This window comes from Calliphora vicina, chromosome 3, assembly GCF_958450345.1.
Source record: "Calliphora vicina chromosome 3, idCalVici1.1, whole genome shotgun sequence".
Taxonomy (NCBI): Eukaryota; Metazoa; Arthropoda; class Insecta; order Diptera; family Calliphoridae; genus Calliphora; species Calliphora vicina.
The window spans coordinates 57,343,722-57,371,319 of NC_088782.1; the positions used below are offsets into that span (position 1 = coordinate 57,343,722).

The 27,598-nt window shown below is 32.5% G+C and overlaps 1 protein-coding gene across 1 annotated transcript in view; it reads left to right on the forward strand.

Annotated features, from left to right (window-relative positions):
* Positions 1-27,598, forward strand: part of PXo (P[[i]]-sensitive XPR1 orthologue) — a 49,764-nt gene that overhangs the window by 15,847 nt on the left and 6,319 nt on the right. The window contains exons 4-5 of the mRNA XM_065505178.1: positions 11,166-11,335; positions 22,948-23,190. Of these exons, the coding sequence (XP_065361250.1) occupies positions 11,166-11,335; positions 22,948-23,190 (413 nt within the window). The remainder of the gene's footprint in view (positions 1-11,165; positions 11,336-22,947; positions 23,191-27,598) is intronic.

The following is a 27,598-nucleotide window of genomic DNA, read 5'->3' on the forward strand; positions in this document are numbered from 1 at the left end:
AATATAAGACTCTAACTTGTTTTTTCTTATTTAGTTATTGTTTCTTTTAACATTAGTTATTAAACTTATTGTCAGAGACCTAACTCAGTTGTCAAAAACCTAAGTGGTGAGAATTTATTAGTAAAAAAAAACTATGTGAAAGCTAAAACAACACTCATATGTGTGATTATTTTAAGTAATTTTTTGTTTGAGCTTTTTTCTAGTTTCTGCTCTATGTGTATTTCTCTATGGTAGTAACGGCAAGACAACTCTATGGTTTTCTGAAAAGATGTGTTTTTTTAAATAGTATAAAACTAGTATGTATATTAAAAATACTCTTGTGAAAATACGCTTTAATAAACCCTCGAAACAGATGCAATGAATACATTAAACATATGAAATACTATTCATATTTTCTACTTGCAAATACTGTTTAATTTAACCGTTCCCCCCTGGGAAAAATATCTATGAATTTACTCGTATCTACAAACATACATACAAACATATCTTTGTTATAAGAAACAACATTCCTTGTTCATTTCCATAAACATTTCACTTTAATTCCTTATTAAGAGATACTTTAATAACTACCGTTCAAACTAATTGGTCGTTTTTGTCTGAATTAATGTTGTATGAAAGTTTTATAATATTCTACATAAATTATGTTTTAATGATAACTGTGTAATGTTTTTCTATTATTCCCTTGTTTCAAATGATAAAAGTGTGACCAATATTTCCAGGGCTATACATAAGTATCGCCTTTGCAAATATTTATGCTCGTTAAAGTCATTTGAGCAAGTGTTTATTTTTTTTTAAGTAATTCCCAATTTCTTTGGAATATTTCCAAAGAGAGTGACTGATAAGGATAACATTTTGTAATGAGCGGTTTCTGGTCACATTATGAATTTAGCTTAATAATGTTTTTCTAGTACAACTGTCATAATAACTGTTTATTAGACTGATATAACCCCGCAGTTCTTTGCATATACTAATTGCGCTGCTAATTTTTATAAAGGAGAGGCAGCATTAACTGCCACCAACCAAATCGCTTGTTCGATATTTTCAGTAAGTGTTTTTTGGCATTTATGTATTACAGTGGGAGTTATTTCGCATTTTTTTGACTAATATTTTTAGAATTATGAAACCGCCTATTATCGAGAATAATTTAATTTTACAAGTTAGTTCATTTTTAATGGGAGTTTTTTCATTTTGAGTTATATCATTTGGAAGTTATTTCACCACCGATTTTGACCATCTCCAATACCAAAACGAATAATTGAGGAAAAATCCAAATTATCCTCCTATATCGTTCTCTGTAAGCCATATCGTGACTTTAATAGAGAGACAGACGGACATATCTAGATCGTCTTAGAAATTTATAAGGACCCATAATAAATAACCGAAATAAATGAAAAACAATAACGATCTGATCAAATGATGACGACATTTAGCATGAAAAAACAGACTCGATTTGGAACCTGGAACGTAAGAACGCTTTTAGAACTTGCTCAAGTTTGCAAGGAATTTAAGAACTACAACTTACTATTCTTGGGGCTAAGTGAACTTCGCTGGCCAAATTTTGTTGAAACAACAACCACTGAGGGACTCCATCTTCAATTTTTCGGTAAACCGGCAAATGACACAAGATCATCTGGTGTTGGCCTGCTGCTGCCAAGAGAAGCCCATAATGCCGTTATAAGCTGGAAACCATATTCAGATAGGATAATCTCAGTAAGGCTGCGCATCCGTGCACATAACATGACATGTCTACAATATTACGCACCTACAGATGTTTCAGAATATTCTGTCAAGGAGGAATTCCACAGTCTCCTCGATCGCGCAATATCGTCCTCGAACATCGATGATATCTTAGTGGTAATGGGTGATTTCAATGCCCAAATTGGTCCTGACAACAGTAGTCTGATGAATATAATGAGTACTCATGCACTGGGAAGACGGACGGAAAATGGCTAGCTTTTTGTCAATATGTGTGCAGCGAACAACCTCGTTATTGGCGGATCATTATTTCCGCATAAACCGTTATATAAAGTAACATGGGTATCTCCAGATCACGTAACTGAGAATCAGATTGATCACATAACAATTAGCCGTAAATGGCGCGGTTCTCTCCTGGACGTAAGATGCAAACGAGGTACTGACATTGCAAGTGACCACCATCTAGTGGTGGCAAGTATGCGCATCAAATTAGCTGCAGTAGATAATAATGTCCCAACAATCCAGAAAAAAATCGACGCACAGTGGGGTCAAATGCCCCTTTTTTACGGATTTATTATTATCTCAACAACAATAATAGCGACGCTCGCAAAATTTTACGTGGTTAGCCCTTAGACCAATACGCATATTGTAACAAAATTTTAGGGATATAGGAGGGGGAAGTCAATTACCCACCATATAAAATAATTATTAACTGTGCTATATCTATAGAACTACAATAGTTATGCACACTAATTTTGCTGTGGGTAACTCTAAGAACAAACTACACGTTCCGCCAAAATCGGAAGGGTATACGAGGGTGGAATCGGGATCCCCCCATACAAATGAATTATTAATTCTCCTATATCTACAGAACTATATCAGTGAGATACACTAAATTTATGCATTTTATTGATAAAAAACTACCATATTGTTTTAAGATGATATCATTATATTAACTAGTAATGGGCGGTTGAATAATAAAGATCTTTCCCAACTCATGACACTAAAAGACTTGCAAACTTTAAATGCACTGCTGTGAAATTTATACAACACAATATTTGAAATGAGACAATATAAAAACTACAGATCTGAACGTGAGTGATAACTGGCTCCCGATATAAAACTTTAAAATTCTCGCGATCGCGCTTACTAACATGATTTTTTTATTAAGCTAAATTGCCTGCTATCGGATGACTTCGTATTAACCACAATAAAAAACTTTTAAACAAGCATATACAAGCGTGAGTGCATGAGAGTTAAATTTTTAAAATTCCGCGTGCTATTCATTCACGATTAGAAAATCAATAGATGGAAAACTAAACTGAAATAAAGAAAAGTAATTGGTAAAAGTTTATTATTGTTTATCTCATTATAATACGTGTGAGTGAGGCCACGTCCCACAGTGCTTTGTTTTCATATAGCCAATGGACAATAAAAATTAGTGGAATATTACCTTTTGGTAAGATTAAGAAAAAATATAATTCTTGAAAAAATCCGTGAAAGGACACGGGTACCTCCCATATATCCTGAACATATAATTTTGAATAAAATTCACAGTTATACTCCTAACATTTTAAAATTTGGTTATAGTCATTTTACTAAAGTTATTGTTCTTTCTGAACATTTTTATTACAATCGCAGCAAGGATTCGGGTGTCTGCCATACATCCTTTTCCTTAAAAAACCTATAAACCTGTATAAAATTATTAATTTTCAGAAATTAGTTTTCTCTTATAATATTAGATGCAAAGTTATGAAAATTTTATCGGAAGGATATTCATAATTCCAAGACATCAAGATTTCAATATCCTGTATAACATCTAATTTTTTTTTTAAAAAATTCGTAAAAATCGTTTCTTATTTTGGAACCAATTTGGTTATAATCATTTTAATAAAGTTATTGTTGTTTGTGAAAATTTTTATTACAATCGCAGCAAGGATTCGGGTGGCTGCCATACATCCTTTTCCTTAAAAAACCTATGAACCTCAATAAAATTATTCATTTTCAGAAATTATTGTTCTCTTATAATATCAGATTAATTTAGCTATTCTAGCAAGGATTTACATAACTGCCATATATCCTTTTTTAAAAAAAATACTGAAATATTTTATATATTTTCTAAATTCGGAAGGACGGATGGACGGACATTTTCAAATATTGATAGCCTTATGGTTCAGCTGTAATATTAGAAACTGGATGTTGGATTATACTTTAAGTGTTACCAATATCAGCAGAAGCTCATATTAATATCTCAATCTAAGGATATGTAGGTTATATTAAATTATTGAGTTACTTACATTTACGGTAAAAATGTATTATTTATGGGTGCCATCAAAAACAAATTTTTTTGAAAGTTCTAGTCAAAACGGACAAATAATGATTTCACATTATAATAAATAAGAGATAGGCATTAGATAAAATTAAAGAAAAATTAAAATTGATTAACATGTTTTTTTTCAAAATTAAATCAAACTTTGGAATTTTTTGTTGATTTCAGCAAAAAAACATACAACATCAAGAACCAAATAAAGACCTATTAATACACTTTATACCATTAAACTACTTTTGTTAAATAATGCAATATTTCTTAGTTATTTAAAAGAAAAAACGGTATTATTTTATAAAAAACCAAAAATCTGGAGCTATTTCCCCAAACCATCAAATTGAAAATTTACGAAATGTTAATTTATACATTTAAACAAAAACAAAATTTTAATAGTTTTCATACGAAAGGACAACTAATGATTACATTTTCTTATAGATAATACTTATGGCTATTCTATAGTAAAACATGATCAAAATAGATTAACACGTATTTTACTAATATTCCAACAAAGTTTTAGAATTTCGGGCTTACAATAAAAAAATGTTAATTATTAAAAATTGCGCAGATTAAACTGTTAAACCTTTTTTGACAAAAAAAGTAATTTTCCATAATTCCACATTCATATTCTTTCATTTGCAGCCAATACCGAGTTTATATCTTTTAAAACGAACTTTTAACAATGATTTTAGTTAACCATAAAAAAAATATATTTTTCTCCATAAAATTTATGTCGAAAATGTACTAACTTTAGCGACCTCTAGTGACGACAAAAATAGATATTTATAAAAAAGTCTTTTTTACACGCATGAGTTATTTAGTTGTCTATTGAAAAATATAAATTTCATTAACATCAAAGACATGATCTTGTTTTTGATTTTTGTCCATTGAACAAAGCACTGTGCGTCCAGGCCTCACTCACACGTGACTCTCGTATTATTAATCACAACACTTGGACATCTCAAAAAAAAAACAATGACAATAACAACAACAACGACAACGACAGCAATAAAACGTTTATCAGAATCGCAAAGTGCTTTTTGATGGTAGACTTAAAGGGTGAAGCTTTTACTAATTTACATGTAACTTCTGAGGCGCAGCGATGCGCAACCTAATTTTTTCTGAAATAACGCCTAACTGTCCAGGCTTTTAAATTATATTAAATTCTCTGCCCAGCTGAGCCCAGCTAATAACTTTATGTTCATTTGAACTGACAAAATTCCTTTTTTTTTTGCACTTCCAATATAAAAACTAATATCAAAGCTACTTCCGCAAATAATTCAAATTTAAATTTAACCAAAACATATCAATAAATACCTGAACTTGATGTATGCATAATTAGATTTGTTAATTTTTTTAAATTACCTATCACAAATAGTATTTATTTGTCCAATGTTTTATTTTTTTTTAGTTTTCTATTTATGACCAATGATGTTGACAATTTTAGTTTTTAAGATTCCAATCTTACGGGCTATTTATGGTCAATCATTTGTTACCAAATGTGTAAATAAAAATCAAAGTATTTTCATTTTTATTATTATTTACCCAACGTTTCGTTTGTTTGTTTCAAACTTCTTCAGGGGTTTTCTTTTATTGTTGAATTGAAATTCTATTGTTTACATTGTCAATTAACTTATTATTTAAAAAACTGGACTTCACGACACAGAATTAATAAATAAATAAATAATCATTACAACACAAACATATACTATAAGTCAAACTTAATACTAATATCACAGAACTTCATTTATACATTTTTTAGGTTTTCTTCTCACAATATGTAATTTCAACACGTGACTATAAAAATACCTTTTAATATTTCACATTAATTTTTTGCTTGCTGATGTAGAATTTTGTGCTCTTTAATCTGGCACTTTCAGTTTTCACGATACTTGAAATTTGTTTTTTCAATTAATCCGCAAAATTTGTATGTTTGGCCCCTCTGTGCGACGTGATCAAGCTTAGAAATCCGACAGTAGCTTCAAATTATAATAATGCATTACTACAATCCCTATCATCAACATCATTTAAACGTGATAGCTAATCTTCGTCAATACAATTAATTTTTTAATTGAAAATGCACCAACAACCGATTTTGTACATACAAACAATATTTTTGTTACTTAAAATTGTTAACTCTCAACAAAAAGTTTTAACAACGAGTTTGTGAAATTAAACAAAACATTTTTTAACAGTCAACATTAAAATTGTAACAATAAGTTTGTAATATTGAATAATTATATTTGCTGAATTCACAAAACCCCTTGTATCATTGTATCGAGTGTATTATTGAATTCAAATACAATAGTGTAAGCTTGTTGTTGGAAATGTTCATACAAAAATTAAATACACTTATACACTTTTATTTTGTATGTTTTTAAAAAGTTGTATTGGTTTACAGCTATAACCCAGCGGGAAAAAATGATAGGACTTCAATTTGTAGGCCTTCTAAAAGGCATACTTACACATTCTAAAATATCCGATACTCATTCCACCCTGCCTGCTCTTAGAAGGTGTTCAAGAAGCCCTATGAATCCCCTTCTAATAACAAGTGAGTTTGTTGGCTGCCAACAGCCCATCATAAGTAGGCCTTCTCTCAGCCCTCTAACAGCAGAGAGTATGCAAGGCCTTGGCTCGCAATGACACGCCGTGTAAAATTGAAATGATTTTGCAATGCGGCAAAATGATTTTGCAAGTCCTTGTGTCTGCAAAATGAGGCATTTAGGAAGGCCTCTTTACTGCATCTTTTTCCCGCTGGGAAATTTCTCTGAGCACACATAGTAACCGTACATGTGAAAGAGTAATTTGAAAAAAATGAGAGTCGGTCTACTTGTTATACATACTACGCTTTCAAAAACATTCATACAATGTACAATGGGTGTTCACAAACTAATAAACAAAAATTGTATTTAATACAAGATACACGATACAAATTGTTGTGAATTCAGCAATTGTTACTAGTTAATAATATATAGTATATCTGCAATAGCTTTTTCTTATATTAATAAAAATGCAATTTGATAGTTTTAATTATTTTTTTTATTATTATAAAAAAAATTTACAAATTATTACAACAATAACAAATATAAGTTTAAAATATAAAGTTAAAGCATTGAAATATCCATTTTCTCACCATTTGAACCAGTAATTTGATCAATATCCCCTACTATGAACGGTTATACAGATTGTTCCTCCAGTATTGTTCTTGAATGAGTTCCATTTACACTGGACGCATTTGATGACGAAAAGAGTCCACTTGAAATCCTGTTGAAAAATGTAGTTGAAAAGTTTTTTATATAAAATTTATGATAAAATTGATCATGAGGAGGAGGATGATTCATTCTATTACCTTGGCGCTATTCTCACAACATCTGGTGGCTCAGGTGCAGATATTGCCAATCGGATAAAAAAGGCGACGCAAGCCTATGGCCAACTTAATAAGATATTGAATTCTCAAATTCTCTCTTGTCGTGTTAAAATAAATCTATTTAATGCAAATGTTCGATCTACATTACTTTATGGCTGCGAAACGTTGAGTGCTGCCCCTCGTGATATGAATGCCCTGCAACATTTTACAAACAAATGGCTTAGAAGAATCCTTCGAGTTTTTTTGCCACAGACTATATCGGCATCTAACGAACCAGTTACCTATAACGGTTGAGATACCATACGAAAGCCAAGCTCAGATATTGCTAGAACTGCTATTGAGTGCAATCCGCAAGGCAGCCGCAGAAGAGGACGTCCAGCTCATACGTGACGTTAACAAATTGAGATCGATGCTGCAAACATGCATACTAGATGGAATGAAATTAAAAACATCACTATGAACAGATCTAGATGTAAAGCTTTGTTAAGGCCCGCTCCTTGTAGGAACGACGAAGATAATAAATATACTTTTTGGTTCTACGACTAATATTTTGTTATGTTACAAACGGATTGATACAATCATTCCTTTTTGGTAGTGGGTATACACATTTCATTACAGAGTTGATCACAAAAGTAGAAATTTATAACCGGTTATGGCCAATAAGGCTAGGTTGTTGAAAATAAATAAATAAAAAAATAATCAAGCGACTGTCATCAAGCGACTGACCATTCCACCATTCTGTATTCACAACGTCAATTGGCCTGCTTCCAATTTAAAGCAAGGCAATTAAATTGTTAGGTAGTTTCGAAAGCTGCAGGGGATTTAGTACAATCAACACAAAAGCATTCATACGAACACTTTTACACATTCTAATATCCATAGATACAAACACTTATTGCACACGCTTAAACACTTCCATACATAAGTGTTGATATTGACTGGATGAATTCCACCACACAGTATTCCAAATTGTTATCTCCGATTTCAATGAAATTACCATAGTATTGCAAGAATTTAATATAAATATGTAAATCGCAAACATGAAAAGTTACTAATACAGTCAATATAGTGTGTCCCTATAAAGCAGCTCACAACTTTCAAACTGATACGGAATTGGTGCTGTAATTGGTTTCCCAAGAGTATTAAACGGTTCCAGTTTACATGAAACGGACCTGTTACTTTAATATAGCAATGTCGTAGGAAGGAGTAAATTAAATCTCTGTGACAGATCAGGGAAGTAACATAAAATTTTTCTAAAAGTTTAGGTATTCGTTAATTTTCAAGATGTAATTTTTGGGAAAATACTCAATATCTATCCGGAAAGTCCGGGTATACACATATTCAATTTCGGCATGTTGTGCGTTCTCATGAAAGTGTTTTTCTACAAATTCCTAAGCCTATTGAAATATGAATCCCCTCGATATATGTAGCTTATAATTAATATATATTGTGATATTTGGATCGTGATCGATTTTAGTGGATTGATGGATCGTGTGCGTATGCTACAGTTCAATATTTATCGCGTCAGTAATTACATTACATATAACCAAAGGTATCATGAGTTGATATCACGAAATATGCTGATCCACGATTCGTGATCGCATGCTACATGTTCAATAAATATCGCGATACTGGATCGCTGTCAATAAATATTGAACGTGTATTAGTGGCCTAAGATATTCCATGTTTGGCATAGTGTCCATAAGAAAGTGTTCGTCTCTTATACGACTAAATGCAGGACATTGTTACAGATAATGTGCCATCATTCATCTTCCACTCCATACGCTCTGCAGATCATGTCGTTAGATATACCCATGCGAGCCAGATGAGACTTCAGCTTTGCATGTCCTATTAATACATTAACTAATCGGCCAAGTGTTGGTTTGGGTTTTCCCATATAATGTTGGACTGTAGACTTTTGCCAGTTTCTGATATGTTCACTTATTACCCATTATTTAAGCTCGTTCTTAAACTTTGTGAATGGTTTGACATTTTCTAGGCTGATCTTATCCGCGCATGATCACATCTTATTTAGTTTGACCTCCTTTTCATTTCCATTAATGTCGTGATTGCCTGGGACTAATATTATTTCAAGATATTCGCAAGTTGAATAAGAATTTTATTCTTACATTGTAAAATATTCCGAGATTTAGCAGTGTCGTTTCTTAGGGTTTTGACCGCTTGAATCTCCAAAAAATTGGATTTTAGTTATTAATCCTCTTCAGGCATTTATTAATCTCCGTAATCACTATTATCTCTGCCTGGACATCAGTATTGTGGTCTGAGAGACGAAGGTATTTATCTACGGTAATAGTTCATAGAAGCCTATTACCATTCATTCACCAATTTATTAAACATCTGTATATAGATCAATACATATGTAGGTAATTTCATACTTTTGTTACATCATCACATTTTTCACCTTCTGGATTTATGGTGTTGCAGTTAGTGTTAACGGATTTTGTTTGAATTCTGTTACATCCTTCAGTGGTTATATTGGCTGCTGATAAGATGTTTATCATCGTTTGGTGTTTGGTTATGTGGTAATTTATTCCATTGCCATCAATCTAGTTGCAATCGGACCTGCTTCATGTTTCACCTGTTTTTCGATCGATAATATTTATAAAACATGTTCAATAGATTTTCATCTCTTCTTCTCTAAGGACGTTAGCATTGACCGTAGAACACTCGTGTATCAGACTTTTTTCGCATTTCGAGCAGATCGTCTTTCAGCAAGTCTTTCGCATGACTTTCTGTGCCAATATTGGGAAAAATTGAACTTAACCCTCCTCCAGCTGGCCGATGATATGCCTCTGAATGGTTTGCAGCATCTCAGCATCCATGTGATTTAAATGGGGAATAACTATTAATCGCCCATGATATCCTATCATAGGAGACAACGTTTCCATCGATTCTGGATGGAATCGTATTTTCATTAACAATCTCCGTAGCAACGTCCTTAAAGCCTAGGAAGTGAGAGTTCAGAAGGATATGAAGTAACTCTACTGAGAATTCAGAAAAGGAATTATCCTTCCTAGAATTTTTGAACCCGATTTCGTGATGGCTAGGATTTGGCATGTGTAGTTGTTGCCTTGTCCAGTGCGGATGATCGAATATTCATCCATGGGAATGTTGGTGTTCTGGAGCTTCAGGCACATTTTCTCGGTAACCATTGGTGTGCACGCATTTTTTAGCAAGTGGTAAAAATTGCTGCTAGTTTGGTTCCGATTAAGTCAATATTTTTCTGAAGTAAAGCCGGGAAAATACCATACGGTCATGCAGACTTCTATGGCGAAAAACTATTAACCGCTTCGTTTACCATTTGAGTGGTTATAATTATATTGTTGTTGTGAAAGTTTGGTTCTTCCGGGTCCCCTGTTCTTCCCGTTTGAAAGTGTGCCTCCATTAATATGACACACTCTATGATTTAACATGAATTCATCCTATTTTAACATGTAATGGTAAAAGTATAATTTATTTGATATGAACATGAATACATTTATAATAATCTCAAGAAATTTTGCTAATTAAATTCGAGGTCACATAGACAAAAACACAAACTCCTTTGACATGCTCTACCATTCAACTTAAGTGACATTTGCAATAATAACTAATTAAGCAAAATTATTGAACTGATAATGTCATAAGTTTTAAATTTATTTGAATATGACATGTAGTAGTGATCAAATTAAGTGCACATCTCTTTAAATAATTTATACATACATAGATAAACATACATAAATATTTTTCGACTACATGAGAAATTGATTATAATTTCAGTTGAATACGAAACATCCAAGGACAATCCGTGGTTCTATTGCTGGATTATAGCCGCCATTGTATCTTCTTGCTACGCATACACATGGGACATCAAGTTTGATTGGGGTTTATTTGATGCCAAGGCAGGCGATAATACATTTTTAAGAGAAGAAACTGTCTACTCATCCACGGTAAGTACGAAATGAATGAATGAATGAGTGAGTGAATGAATGAATATGTGATGACGTCAGTCAGTCAGTGAGTGTGCGAATATACATATTTGTATGATTTAATGCTATTTATTTAACACATTTAATACGCAGATAACACAAACAAGATTTGGCAAATTTTCTTGTTACAACTCGATTACATTTTTATTCCCGAATTAAGGTTAATTTTGTTTGTATCATAATAAAAGAACAACGAAAATAAAATTATACATATTAAATTGAGATTAGAGCGATGTTATGTGCCTTGTTAAATTGATTTTAAATTCTTATTTTTATGGAACAAAATCTAAAAAAAATTTCAAGCTTTGCAAAAAGTTATTTAACCTTAAACTACACAATTTCCAATGGTATTTCAGAAAATTTCTAATTTTCTATTTGTATTTTTATTAGAATTTTTTTCAAATACAATTGGAAATTTCTGAAAAACTGAATTAGAAAATCCTGAAATACAATTAGAATATTTTGAAACTGAATTAGAAACTTCTGGAATACAATTTGAAATGGTGTAGTTAAGTAAATTTTAAGTATAAATAAATCATTGTGAGTTATTTATTTGGCTTTAATACTGAAACTAACTGTTGACTTTTAAGTCAAGACATCAAAGGGAACCTTAAACTAATAAATTTTACCACTGATACTATTATGAAGAGATTTATCACTTCCAAAAAATATGATTTGTCGAGGTCATCAAAACAGGTATTTTTTTTGTGAGATGATTTCATCGTTGGAGACAAATTGCTTTCCGCCTAGACATTTCTTGAGATTTAGAAACAAGAAATATTCACTGGGTGCTAAATCTGGGGAATAGTGCGGATGAGGGAGAATTTCGTAGCCTAATTCATGGATTTTTGTCATGGAAACTGCACATGTGTGTACCCTTTTGTGGACCCGATTATGAGCATACGAGGCCATCTTGTGGAAAGCTTTCTCATACCCAAGTGATCATTCAAAATTGAAACAACTGAGCCATGTGAGATGCCAATGGCTTCCACAATCTCTCGCCAACACCATATCGTGATTTTTTCAATTGTTTCGGGTGGAGAGACCTCGACTGTGCTTGTACGGCCATATCGAAATTCAGTAAACCACTTTTTTACCATTGAAATTGATGGTGCAGAGTTCCCATAGTATTTATCAAGCTTAGCCTTTATTTGAGTGATGGTTTTCTTCCGCAAAAAAAATAATGCTTAATGAGCAGACGAAATTCACTTCTTTGCTATTTCTTCTCAAGTCACGAGGTACATTGGTTGAAGTTCATACAACGAGCGGCTAAAAATAGAAGAAGTTGCCCAAGAACAATGAAACTGGGCACATAGGCATTTTTTGTTCGAATCAAGAAAAAATTGAAAAATCAAAATGATCCGCCCACTTTTACGCCCACCATACAAAGTGAAAATTAAATTTTGACCTACGGCATTGATTTTTGGCACATAGTATTTTTAAACACTCAGAATAATTTGTGTGAAATTTTAAAAATATCCGCCCACTTTTACGCCCACTTCCCATACAACTTGTATTAAAAAAGTTTAATAACTCCCTTGATTTTTAATGCATCAACTCAATTTTCTCAAAAAATAAATATTATAATTGTAGAATGGGCTCCTGAAAATATATACCTGATCCGCCCACTTTTACGCCCACTTCCCATACAACATGTATTGAAAAAGTTTCATAACTCCCTTGATTTTTAATGCATCAACTAAATTTTCATTATTTCATTCTTTTACTTTCGTAATAACTCATGTTATCACTCAACTCTCATTTACTTCTCAAAATACCGTTAATCCTGTATTATTTTATTGATTTATTTTGAAGCTTAGCTATAAATATTTTTTGAAATAAAATTCATTCGCTTATGAACTGTCCACTGGTAAAGTTGACCAAATTAAAAAGCGGCGTTTTTTTAAATAATAAAAAATAATACTAAAGAGGACAGATTAAGACTTGTCCCTTTAAACAAATAAATAAAAAGTATTACCCAGCTTTGACGTTGATCGACTGGCTTGGGTTTACTTAATAATTTAAGTATAACAAATAATAAAATAACAAAATATACAAGAAAGGAGATAAATTTCTCCTTCCTACAACTAAATAATTATGGCAACAACAACATGCATGAACGAAAATTTATGTTTTGTTAATTTATCACTATATCATTTTATAGTTTTTACTGTTTTTTTTGGAAAGGAGCAGGTAGGACCAGCTGAATTTTTTTTAACTTTTAGCTGAGACTTCAAGCTGTAATTTGACATCTTTCGTTAAACAGCGCTCCAAAGCGCTAAAAAGATGCAGTCCACTGAAGTTGATGAACATTGAAATTTTGATGTTGTTTATATTTTGTTCTACGGAATTTTTTATATGGCACTTTTTCCAACTTTTTTTAATGCAAATCTCATCTATGGTAATTGTTATTTACGAAAATATACAACAAAGTCAAATGGTAAGTTTACTGTGATTGTACCAAAAGATTGAATATACAGTAAATATGCATGCCATTTTAAACAAGCGAACATATATGAACTTCGATCGTGTCTGTCCAAACAAATAATAAATATATCAGCCTAATATTACGGAATCATAATATTCTGATATCTGACAACAAATTACCAAAAAATTATCCAAATCGGCGAACATGAAAAAAATTAATTTCGGCCACCCTTCAACCATTGTGCGAGGTAGTCTGCTATCAATGACTGTCAAACTCTATCTAAATGACGCGGATTGATAAAATTTTGACAGGAGTCAACTGACAGATGCTTGTTGACAGAAGCAGTGCTGCCCTTTTGGTTAAGAGCCGGGAAATTCAAAAAGTCGCGGACTTATTGACCCACCATCGTATCTGGATGTTGCGGAAAATATATTTTAACCAACAAACGGACATCACAGGCGGATATCGCTTGTTGCTGTTGTAACAGCTTAACCTGTACAATTTTCTAATTGTGTCTAATTGACCTACTTCATCGATGTTTGTTCAGAAATCGCTCGGACTAAGTGATGTAGGATTGGTTGGGCAGTTGAATATGTGGGGGTATTCATGGGGACCCTGACCACATGCTGGACATACATTTGGAACGGCATGGTCTATGTGGGACAATAGGCATTTAGCCTGTTGCTTCATCCCGAACTCAGTTGTACTAGAACTACTATTGTTTTCCGCGGCAGTTTTTCCTCCGAGTCTGCTATGAGAAGTACATTTTTTCGGTATCCTGTAACCGCGGTATTAGTGGCATATCTATGAATGTCGTTCAAAGTTACCGTATACGAATTGATATCCAATGAATCCTGCACATCCTTTTGTACGTTTTCCTCGTATACACAAAGATCCTTCCTGACATACCTCGGGTGATGCTCCAGCTGTGTTTATGGCAGGATGAACTGTTTTGACAACATGACGGACGTTGTGTTGCTTTACTGAATGAAATTCTATTTCCTCGTGTAGATGGTGTTCCGATGTAATTTGCATGCAGCCTTTGACAGCATTTTGGCATCTTTGAATATGTCTCCACTGGCTATCAGTCAGCGAAGGTGACCACGCTGGAGCAGCATAATGGACTTTTTTCCAACCAATCATCTTGTAGGTAGACAGAAAGGTTGCTTTATCCATTCCCATGTGCTGCCGGCTAGGGCTTTGAGAATTTTTAGATTTACCCCCTTCGTCCAGGTGGTAAAGAGTGTTGCTGAAGAGTTCACTGGCGATAGCTGCATGTTGCAGCGAAGAAATTATGTATTTCGCCGAGATAACCATTCACTCGCCATCATGCTGCAGTCGTCCGCGTATGATATTACTTCCACTGCTTGTGGTGGTGCGGGAAGTTTAGAGAAATAGTAGTTAAATTAAATTCAAATTAAAACGGTGTAGGAAAACTTCGTTAAATTTTTGCCCTGTGGCTATATGGGAATGAATAATTGTGCGCTGCTTCAAAATCGAAATCAAACTTCTAGGGCGAGTGAATAAAAGGCGATTGCGCTTAGCTATGATGTTTGCTTCTTTAGAGGATTATCGTCACTAGTGGTCATCCTCTGAGTGATGGTTCATTAAAAAAATTTTAAATTATCTTAACACCTCTCGTAAATATGTCGTGCCTGAGTTTGAATTTAAATGAGTTTAATTGTTTGTATGTATTTAATATCATAATTTTGCCTTATTTATTAAAACTGATTTTAATTTTTTGCCAAATTAAACCTATTTGGAATATTTAAAATGATAAATTGAAAAAAGTTCTGATCCCCAAAGCAATAAATAATAACTGAACTTTTCAAACCTAATGAATGAATACATGTGATGGTGTTTGAAACAAAACAAAATTAAAAAAAAAATCATTATTTTCAAGCCATACAATGTTGAATATAAGTAGAAGCAAAATAACCGCACATTGTGGCTGATAATGTAATGGGTATTATTTATATTTCTCTCTACCTTTTGTCTACGCTTAATTGTTCTAAAGTAAATAAAAAATTACCTTCATTATGTATTGTGTTATTCTGTGTGTCTGTTGCAAAATGAATGCTCAACATTAATTAGTTTCTTTTTTTTTTGGTTTCTTGAGTGAACTGAACAATTAAGCAGCAACTGGGGAAAATATATTATACATACTCACCTTTTATATTAATTCTATTTAAAATTATACAAAATAATTATCTGTCATACATTAGATTAGAGTACATTGGACTTGTCCTTAAAAAAAGTTGTCTTGGACGGATCTGTTTTTTTTTTGCTTGGACCAGCACTCAGGGGATGACCCCTACTCATGCAATGCATTGTGTTGGAACTAGGAAAATAGGTTATGGGAAGGAGGATAGAGGGAGTAGTGTTTGTGGACATTTGATTTGAATTTTCCTACATTGAAAGGGACAGGAAATACTTCGACAGGAAGCTTATTCCACATACGGACGGTACGGCTAAAAAACGAATTTTCTCTGTAGTGTGTTGTGCGATCCACTGACCAATCGACCACGAATGGATGTGCCCCCGCTGATGAACGCGTATTTCGTAAGAAACTACGGGTATCGGGAACAAGTTCTCTAATTTCATCAGAACACATTCCATTCTAGTATCGATAGAACAGTGAAACACAACCCACATTGCGACGATGCTCCAGAGAATCAATAGAGCTGGATACCCTACTGTCGCCGATAAGCACCTTCGCCCTCTCCTGTACGCGGTAGAGTAACTCCAACATAGACTTCGAAGCACCGGCCCATACATGAGAGTTGTATTCCATTTTGGGTCGGATATAAGTGGTGTAAATAGTAAGGAGATCAGATGAAGTGAAGTATTTCTTACACCGTCTTAGAAAACAGAGACACTTGAATGTTTCTATCGACACTTGAAAAATATGTTTTGTCCAGCGAACATCACACTGAATTCTCATGCCTAGAACATCGAGAGCTTCTGATTCCTTAATATTTACACCACACATAGAAACAGATGAAGCAACATGATCTGTCGTGCGTTTGTGTGTTAACATACAACATTGAGTCTTACGTGCATTAAAATCGACTCTGTTCGCATGACCCCATTCGGAGATTGTCACAAGATCTTGGTTAAGTGTATCATTCATGTTTTGCCTCATTGCCCCAATCTCCAAAAGGCTTGGCCAATAGTTGAATGAATATGAATGGCAAATGTTGTGGTCATCTGCAAAAGAATAGATAGGGTTGGAAGTTTGACTTAGAAAGTCATTTAGAAAAATAAGGAATAGAGTAGGTGAAAGAACGGAGCCTTGCGGTACCCTTGAATTAATCTTGAACTCATTTGATGAGATCCCATCTACAACAACTCGTATAGTGCGATCTCTGAGAAAGCTCGATATAAATCGAGAGAAGTCGTTACCGACACCAAAAGCAATAAGTTTCGATAAGAGCGCACCATGCCACACCCTATCGAACGCCTTAGAAATATCTAGAGCCACCACTTTACTTTCGCCAAAACGGTGAATGGAACGACACCATTTTTCCGATAGGAAAGCAAGCAAGCCCCCCGTAGAGCGTCCTCTACGAAAGCCGTACTGCCGGTCGCTAAGTAAATTGTTCGACTCTAGATATTTCACAAGATGGTGGTTAACCATACTCTCCATTACTTTGGAAAGTGCAGAGCAAATTTCTATTGGGCGATAATTTTCAGAGTTGTTAGCCTCTCCCTTTTTTGAAATTGGCGTTACATTGGCAACCTTCCAACATATAGGAAATTTTCCGGCACGGAATAATATGCTGAAAAGGTTTGCTAACGGACGGTCTAGCGTCGAAGAACACTGCTTCAAGACCATTGCTGGTATACCATCCGGTCCAGGAGACTTGTTTATATTGAGATCCGCTAAAACCTTTTTAGCACTAATTGAAGCAACATTTTAGGGCAATTGGTTAATGGGAACCTGTGATGGAAATCCATTAAAGATTGTAAAATATATTCAATTATTTAGTTTTCCAATTTTGCCATATGGAAACGTCAAATACTAAAACGCTACTGTTATAAATGCTATGAATTAGAAATATCAATGTCCATAAAGATATTAATATTTCCACTAGGAGTTTTTATCTCCTCGTAAACGCTCCAAATGAAGGCTTATGGGAATGTGAATGCAAGTGTTAAATTTGTTGAAGTATGTAGTATATTTTATCTTCAGTTACAGACAAATTATGTTTATAAGATTTTTCATATAAAATAATTTAATTACATTCTATCCATATGTCATTATTATACACATAAAAACAATAGCTTATGTTAAACAGGGGTGGGCAAACAAATGGCACCATATTATTTGGATAAGTTAGGTTACATCAGTTAGGTAACCTGAACGACTTTGTGAATATAGTATTCCAATACATCTGATAAATTGGACACGATCCGTTTGAGATATTTCAGGCCACTTCTGAAATAGTTGTTATGTACCTTATAGCATATCGCTGGCTTAACATGCAAAGGCTCTAATCTAAGTCCACTTTTTTTAGAAATTGAGATTTTAATGCAGTAATGTACAATAAGTAAAAATACATTCAGCCCAATTATGAATAAAAATTCTCCCGGAGTTTTTTCCCTTTGCTCATTTTTCCTATTCAAATTCAATGGGAAGAAACTCCCGGGGAACAAACTCCCGCGGAATTTTTTATTCATAATTGGGCTGATTGATTACAAAGAAAAACATTGGAATTATCTCGCTTTTTGTTGTTGTTTTGTAGAGATGAGCAAAAGCGCTTAGTCCAATTTATAACAATTTATCACAAGAAAAAGTCCCTATAAAAAGTACAGTTTAACCATTTCTGTCAAATTGTTGAATGACATTATTAAAACAAGTAAGAAAAAATGGTCGGTCAAGCGCAACCATTTAATACCTTACACTAAGTAAATGAGCAAAATAATTTTTCTTTTAAAATTTCAATAATTTATTTTCGGAAGAAGGTCTAATTTGGGAGCTATTACTAATTATGGACCGATCGCCACGGAACTTATTTGCGTTGAATTTTATGTGTATACCAATATTTTTAAGAGATTTATGATCGTTAAAGGGATTTTTGGAAGCGGGCCTTATATGGGAGCTATGAATAATTATAGACCGATCGGCATGAAATTAGGTGACATGATTTCCATAGTTTAAAGTATTTCGGGAGGACATTTGTATGGAAGCTAGGGGAAATAATGGACCGATTTCAGCCAGTTTCAATAGGCTTCGTCCTTGGGCCTAAAAATGTGTATGTACCACATTTTATCGAAATATCTTCAAAATTAATCGACTCATAATGTTATTCTGAGTCTATCGGTATAATTTAAGGTGAGTGTTAGACTATTATTTTTGGGCGTTACAAACATCTACACAAACGCATTATAGCTAAGTATATACCCTTCACCAAATTGTACTTTAAAATACAAATTTTAAATATTGAAGTTTTTAAATTTTTTTTTAAATTATTAGTGTAAAACAAGTAGGAGAGCTATATTTGGCTGTGCCGAATCGTATATACCCTTTTTAAAAAAGTTTTTTCAAATTTTTTAATTTTTAAAAAATTAAAAAAAAGAATTTATGTCAAAAAAATTTGTTTGATGAAAAAATAAATCGGGTTAAAATATATTTTTCGCAATTTTGACCCATTGTATGTCCAACTTACCATGGTCTTATATATGTCGTTGCAATGGACTTTGAAATATCTATCATTAGATACCCATATTGTCTATATTAATGACTTAGTAATCCAGATATAGATAAAAAATAGTTAAAAAATTGAGGTTGGCCTGGTATATTCCCCCTTATATCTCAGCCATTTGTGAACCGCTGTGGTCGATTTTTAATACTAACCGAGCCGGAAGAATTTCCGATTCTATATCACAGTTAATAGTAGAATCATCTTATGTCATATTCAATTATTATGTTACCCCACATCCATTTCTTTCTCGAAGGAATAAAAACTTTGTTCAGAAGTGGTTATTTTGACACGGAAGACATAGATCGCTCAGGCCAGCCAAAAAAGTTTGGAGACCACGAATTGGAGATTGTTGTAAGAGCTTGCAAAATCATTGGGAGCTACTCAGGCAGCAATTTCAAGATGTTTGCGAGAAACAGGATTTATCCAAAAGCAGGGAAATGCTGCTTGAACGCTATAAAAGAAAATCATTTTTGAACCGAATCATTACTTGCGATGAAAAATGGATCCATTACGATAATCCGAAGCTAGAAGCCCGGCCAACTAGCCGAATCAGTACCAAAGCCAAATATCAATGGCGCTAAGGTAATTATCTGTAATTGCTGTGAGCAAAAGTGTCCTATCTCTTATGATCTGCTGAAATCTGGCCAGATCATCAAAGGCAATCTGTACAGAACGCAACTGATTCATTTGAAGAATATGCGGCCATACATGAAACCGTAATATTCCATAATGACAACGCTTGGCAACATTTTGCAATACCTGTTACAAAGTATTTAGAGAGAAGTAGTTGGGAACTTTCTGCCTCACCCACTTTATTGTCCAGACCGTTCCCCGTCAGACTACTAAAGAAGTGGCCACTTAAAATCCGTACGCACTGTAGTAATCATAACAAAGCTCCCAGTTATCAAAATGGAAAAAGATTTACATATGTTTACAACAACAAATCTACCGCTTTTCTACAATGAATTGCAAGTCATTATGTTTAGTTTTAAAAAGTGTAGACACAATGGAAAAAGAAGCTAGTGATAAAATTGTGCACACATATCTAGAAGATCCGACTTTATCGTGTTAAAAGAAACCCAAAATCTTATTTTTGGCAGATATCAGGTCAGAAATTTTACATCTCGGCAGCTCGAGGTTGTGTTGTCTTTAAATATGAATACGTAAAATTGAACAAAAATATTAATTTGGCAGGCAATCCGCAGCTGCTGTTAGAAGAGTCAAGATTTTCAGAAATGTTTTTAAAGAATTTTCAGAATTATATATAAAAAGATAGTTTGGAAAAGCGATTGTTGTCATTTATAAGACATCACACATCTGATACAAAGTTTTAGTCAAGTTGTCATTACTCAATGACAAGTTGTCATTACTCCAATACAACTATGAAGTGGTATAATGAGAATAATATTGATGTTATAGCAAAACACATCAATTAAACAAATTGCCCAAATCTTCGTCCAATCGAGATATATTGGAGAATTGTTAAATGTAAATTAAAAAAGAGTGCAGGTACAGTAAATAACCAGATTTTGATGAGAACAAAGTGGAATAAATATGCTGGAATAACGGTAGAAGTGGGAAGTAAAGTTGTGCAGCTATTAATAGGAGGCATAAAAAGAAAGGCCAGAAAATATATTCGAAATAAAGACTAAACCTGCAGTTATATATTTTTTAAAGCTTAATAATTTACCTTTAATTTGATGTATACAATGTTAACATACGTTGTTTCATTTAAAAGTTATGCTTGTTTTAATCCGTCCGGATTTTAAGTGGCCACTTCTTTATTTGTTTCGGCACAGCCGAATATAGTTATCTAAATTGTTTTTTTTTTACTAATTTGGTCATGCTCATGAAATCTGACCAAATATTTTAAATTGACTAAAACATTTCCGAGATATCGCAAATTTGTTTGTTTTTATGTTTATAATAAAATAAACAAATTTACAAGATTTTAAAAGCGTAATATCCCCGGAATGCAAATATTTTTACGATAATTTTAATTCAGGAGAGCTTAACTATTGTATATGCCCATAAACAATTCCAACATTTTGATGCTACTTTTCGTAAAATTTCAATAGGAATCCTGAGGTATCCTGAACTTTAGATGGTACCTTCCGTAGATGTGATGATTCCGTGGTACTTCTAAAATCTGAAATTTACATAAAAAATAGGTCTAATTCGGATAGCTCTGACCCTCCCAGTAATGAAAATTTTGAAATTATTTTTCTTTAATAGTACTTCCCAAAATGTTGCCTTTGAGAAAAATATAAATGTGGCCTTATATGGGAGCTATGATCAATTATGGACCGGTCGTTAAATTGATTTTCAATAGTGGCCCTTATAATTATGAATCGACCCGCACAAAATCTTTAAACTAATTTGTGGCAAGATTTGTGTGTATATCTATATAAATCACGCATTTATGACCGATAAAGTCCTATTTCGGGAGGAAATTTGTATGGGGCTAGGTTAACTAATGGACCGATATCTACCAGTATAGGCTTCGTCTTTTTTCCGAAGGTAATACATGTGCAAAATTTTATTGAAATACCTTCAAAAATGATGGGACGGACATTGTTATTTAGACTCAGAAAGCGATTCTGAGTCGCTCGGTATACTTTAAGGTGGATGTTACAAACATCTGCACAAACTCAATACACCAACTATGGTTGTGTAGGGTATAAATATAACCGATATTCCCCAATTTGTGCCTTTGAGGCCCTTTGTGTTAAAAGTCCAAATTCAAAATTTAGACTCCTCTATAATAATGGGCCTCCTATATAATAATGGATAGTTTTAGTTTAACGGATAGACCCGTTTAGAAGTTACAGATTTTAATTACACTTTTTTTTTAATTTCCCCTACTGAGCATTGTATGTTGCTCTAACATATATTGATTTATTAAGAACTAAGCTAATATTATTGAAGGGCCGCAGATGCCCACCCCCCGATATACATAAAACTTATATAATAAAATAGAAATGTTGTAAAACTATTTACTTCCTCAATGAACATGGTCAAACAATCGCACTTAAATACTTTGATAAAGAGTATGATGAAATTGCCACGTTTTTCGCATTTTCTTTCATAAACTTTTTCTTTTATATTATTTTGTTAATAAAACCAAAGTTATATGAACAACAAACTTGTATTTAATTTAATAATAATGATAACTTTAGCAATAAACTACTGATATTGGATTATTTTCTGCAAATTTAACTAAATTTTCGCAGAAAAGAAAAACTCTTTAAATGACCTACTTTCCTTGCTGTAATTTCAAGCACTTGTGAGTTTTAGATTCGCAATTGTTTTTCCATTTGTGTGACACTTAAATATAAATTTCTTTCTATTTTTTTTTACTTTAAAAATTTCAATGTTTTTCGGGATTTAAATTCATGTGTTTTATTTTCTGTTTCGTTTTCATTATTCATTGACAGTGGTTTTACTATTTCGGCATAGTGGAGGATTTAATATTGCGTTTTGCCTGGACAGTGTCGATGAGTTTAATTGAAGCCGGTTATATGGAGGGCGATGTCATGGTAACATTACTGAGTCCTTTGGAAGTGTTTCGTCGTTTCATTTGGAATTATTTTCGACTGGAAAACGAGCATATAAATAATTGCGGTAAATTTCGTGCTGTACGTGATATTTCTGTGGCACCAATGGATTGTTCGGATCAGGTGAGTTTTGCAATTAACTACTTATATTGGGTGTTTATATTTACTGAATTTTATTTTATTTTTCTTTTGTTTTTAATTAAATAAAGTTTTAAATGGAATTTTCCATTTAATAAAATGTAACAATGTTGTGTAGTTATAAAATATGTTGAGTTATTTAAAATTGTGGTGGTTTATTTCTATAGAATATAAAATATTTATGTGTATTTCTATACTGTTGATATTTATGTAAAAATGTCACACAGTGCACAGTGGTTTAGAAACTTTTTTTTAAGATCCGAATGAGCTGAAATATAAATAGTTCTTGCGAAGATCTGCATGTGTAGATTATCTCTATTAGTTGAAGAGATATTCAGGTTTATTGATTTATTTTTTTTAATTTTGCTTTTTGGAGGTCAGCTATATCTATCTATATTAGAGTGACAGCCGATTTTTTTTTCATAGATTTCAAAGAGTGCCGGGTGGAATATTGTGACACTAGGCCTAAATGTTAAGTGCTGAAAATTTGAGCCAAATCGGGCAACGATTTCTGGACGCGCATCGAGGTCAAAGTTCAGATATATCCAAAATTATACTATTTATATGGAATAAATAGGTGGAACTTGTTTAATTTCTGCATTGTTTTCTAGAAATGTATAGATTTATTTATTTTAATGAATATTACATTACAAATTTTTTTTTGGAAGTTAACCCTGCATCTCCTTTGGGTCAAAATGACCCAAAAACTGTATTATCGCCAAAATTCGGAAAAAATGCAAATTTTTCAGATATTTTAAAAATTTTGCTATTAAATAAATACTTTTGCAATTGAATGTAAAAGAATCGAAATGTGTACGTAATTATCGTTGTAATGAGATATAAATGACAAAATTTGGTTAAAAAATGTTAAAGTTATTACAAATTCGCCAGACCATTAACGTGTTTCAGGCCACTTGAACAAAAAATTTAGGAAAAAATTAACATATTCCGAGAAAAATTAAAATAAAAGCTAATTTTTATTTAAAATATATCCATATTTACTTGTGTATGAGTTTTTGTCTTCGTAGGATACCGTTAACCTATTCGCAGGTATGGCCAAAAAAAAATATTTTTTTTAGCGGCTGTTTCAAATCACCATTTTCAAATTTTTAAAAATTTTGTTAAACAAATTTCAGAATTTTTTGATCATCACATTGGGATTTATTGAGATCAAAATAGGGAATAAAAATATGAAAAAATTATGTCAATACCTCTTACAGTTTTTCCGTACCTGCGATTTAAATTTTGCGATTTTCAAGAAAAATTAATTTTTTGTCCATATTTAGGTGAATGAGCCCAATTTCCTTAATGTTATAAATTTTAAGTAAAACCTATCCATAATATTATAGGTCTTGTAATTTTAAATATGGTCTGAAAGTTTTACTAAAATCGGAAAACGATAACCTTAAATCGTGAAGGTCAAAGGTCAAATTTTTCAATATTTGGAATTTCTAAAGATAAGATAGCGAAATGTTATATATTTTTGGGCCGATTTTAATGAAACTTGAGGAAAGTATAACAATGTGATGATCAAAAAATTCTGAAATTTGTTTAACAAAATTTTTAAAAATTTGAAAATGGTGATTTGAAACAGCCGTTAAAAAAAATAATTTTTTTTGGCCATACCTGCGAATAGGTTAACGGTATCCTATGTAGACAAAAACTCATACACAAGTAAATACGGATATATTTTAAATAAAAATTAGCTTTTATTTTAATTTTTCTCGAAATATGTTAATTTTTTTTCCTAAATTTTTTGTTCAAGTGGCCTGAGAAACGTTAATGGTCTGGCGAATTTGTAATAACTTTAACATTTTTTAATCAAATTTTGTCATTTATATCTCATTACAACGATAATTACGTACACATTTCGATTCTTTTACATTCAATTGCAAAAGTATTTATTTAATAGCAAAATTTTTAAAATATCTGAAAAATTTGCTTTTTTTCCGAATTTTGGCGATAATACAGTTTTTGGGTCATTTTGACCCAAAGGAGATGCAGGGTTAACTTCCAAAAAGTTTTTTAATGTAATATTCATTAATATAAATAAATCTATACATTTCTAGAAAACAATGCAGAAATTTAACGAGTTTCACCTATTTATTCCATATAAATAATAAAATTTTGCATAAATCTGAACTTTGACCTCGAAGCGCGTCCAGAAATCGTTGACCGATTTGGCTCAAATTTTCAGTACTTAACTTTTAGGCCTAGTGTCACAATATTCCACCCGGCACTCTTCAAAATTTTAACAAAAATTATTTTCCATACAACTGATTGTCACTCTAATCTATATATATAAAATACAAAAAATGTTTCTACCTATGTCCGTTATAGACTCTGAGACCATCCAACCGATTAGCTCCAAACTGGTATCATTGGAAAGGAAATTTTCTGAATATGGTTTTGGACACCTAAAATACTACATTAGGTCAATTCGGTGATTTCGTAAAGAAGATTTTCGAATTTTCTCATACAAACATTTTTCATCTATATATATAAAAATGGATGTATGTTCCGAATGAACTCAAAAACGGCTAGACCGATGTTAATGAAATTTTCGGGAAATCTTCAGAATATCCTAGCGGGTAACACCATAAAGTCAGATTTATGATTTTCGGTCTGTGGGCGGAGGGGTGTGGCAAAATCAAATTTTTACATTATACCGCTAATGCCATCTATATGTATAAAAAACCGCTGGACCGGTTTTGATGAAATTTTCAGGGAATCTTCAGAATAGTCCACAGGGTAACACTGTATAGTCAGATTTTTAATATTCGGTCTGTGGGCGGAGGGGCGTGTAAAAATCTAATTTTTACATTATATCGCTAATGCCATATATTTCATAAAAATGGATGTGTGTGTGTATATTCCGTATGTACTCAAAAATGGCTGGACTGATTTTGATAAAATTTTCACGGAATCTTCAGAAAAGTCTTTTCGGTAACAGTGTATAGTCAGATTTTGGATTTTCGGTCTGTGATAAACAATTTTGTTTACTCTTGCATATTAGGTGCATGAATAAGAAATTTCCATATGAAATCTACTTTTAAGCAAAAAAATTATGTTAACAAGCTCGATGACCAATTACAATAGAAAGTGTCTGGCGAAACAATGAAATACAAATCGATTGACACAGTAATGAACGAAGAACAAGTCCTACTTAATTTTTGAATTCATTGGAACCAGCCGAAATGCCACCACATGTATTAATATTGAAGGTTGGATTACCGACTTTTTCCGACACTGTATATTAAAATCGAGATCGAGATGCAATATAAAACAGATGTTTTCTAAAGGCCAGCAACGCGGACCGGCTTCAGCTAGTTGGCGATAAAATTCAAAATCAAATAAAAAACTTGCTAACAGTGATCTCGTCCCTATAAAAAGCTATACGCATCCAGAGTTGGAACTGTGAAAAGGGCCGTATTTTTTCTTTTGTAGAAAAAATTTTTTTCGGGACTATATACAATTTTTACAATGAACCGGAAAGATAAAATTTGGTTTACTTAAGCTGACATAACACGCCCCAGATCTGCATGCTATATATGAAAAAAAGTTCCAATTTGTCAAAGGGGGAAAGGTTTGTGTAACTTCTTAGGATTAAATAAAAGCTTTTTATATAAGTATTTGATATTGGTGAAAACCTTAGGACTTGAAGATTGATATTTTAGTAAAATTAAATAATTTTATACATTTTTGGGACGTCATTTACCTTAAAAACTAAACAAATTATAATATGGTGATTTTTCACGAAGAAAAATATAAAATTTGAATTAATGTAAAATTTTAACGGTTAAAGATATCATAACAAAATTTGGAACTTATATAGACTAAAATGTCCTTAAATCAATAGCATTAGAATTTTTGACATTTTTTATTTTCAAATACCGAAATTCCTAAAACGGGGAAAATGTGTTCCAAAAACTGAGTTTTTTTTAGAAAAGTGCCTACTGTGACGTTATTTACCTTGTGATAGTAAAAAAAAACTTTGTAAGTATTTAAGAAACATATAGGATTATACAAATAGGTACCATTTTCGTAGATCGGTGCTTTTCCTTTTTAGAATTTTTTACTCAAACCAAAAATTTTTTTTAAATTGGCCAAGTTTGGATAAGTCTAGGGGATGTTCTGTCCGCTTAAGTGAGCCAAATTTTACTTTACACGCTTTTGCATTAAGTTATCTTTCTGGATCATAAAAAAATTTAATATAGTCCCGAATTAAATTTTTTTCTACAGAATAAAAAATATATGGACCTTTTGGGGAAAAAACGAAAAATACGGCTTTTTTACATATTTCAACATTGGATGCGTATATCTTTTTATAGGGATGAGATAACTGTTAGCAAGTTATTTTTATTTAATTTAGAATTGTATTGCCAATATAGCT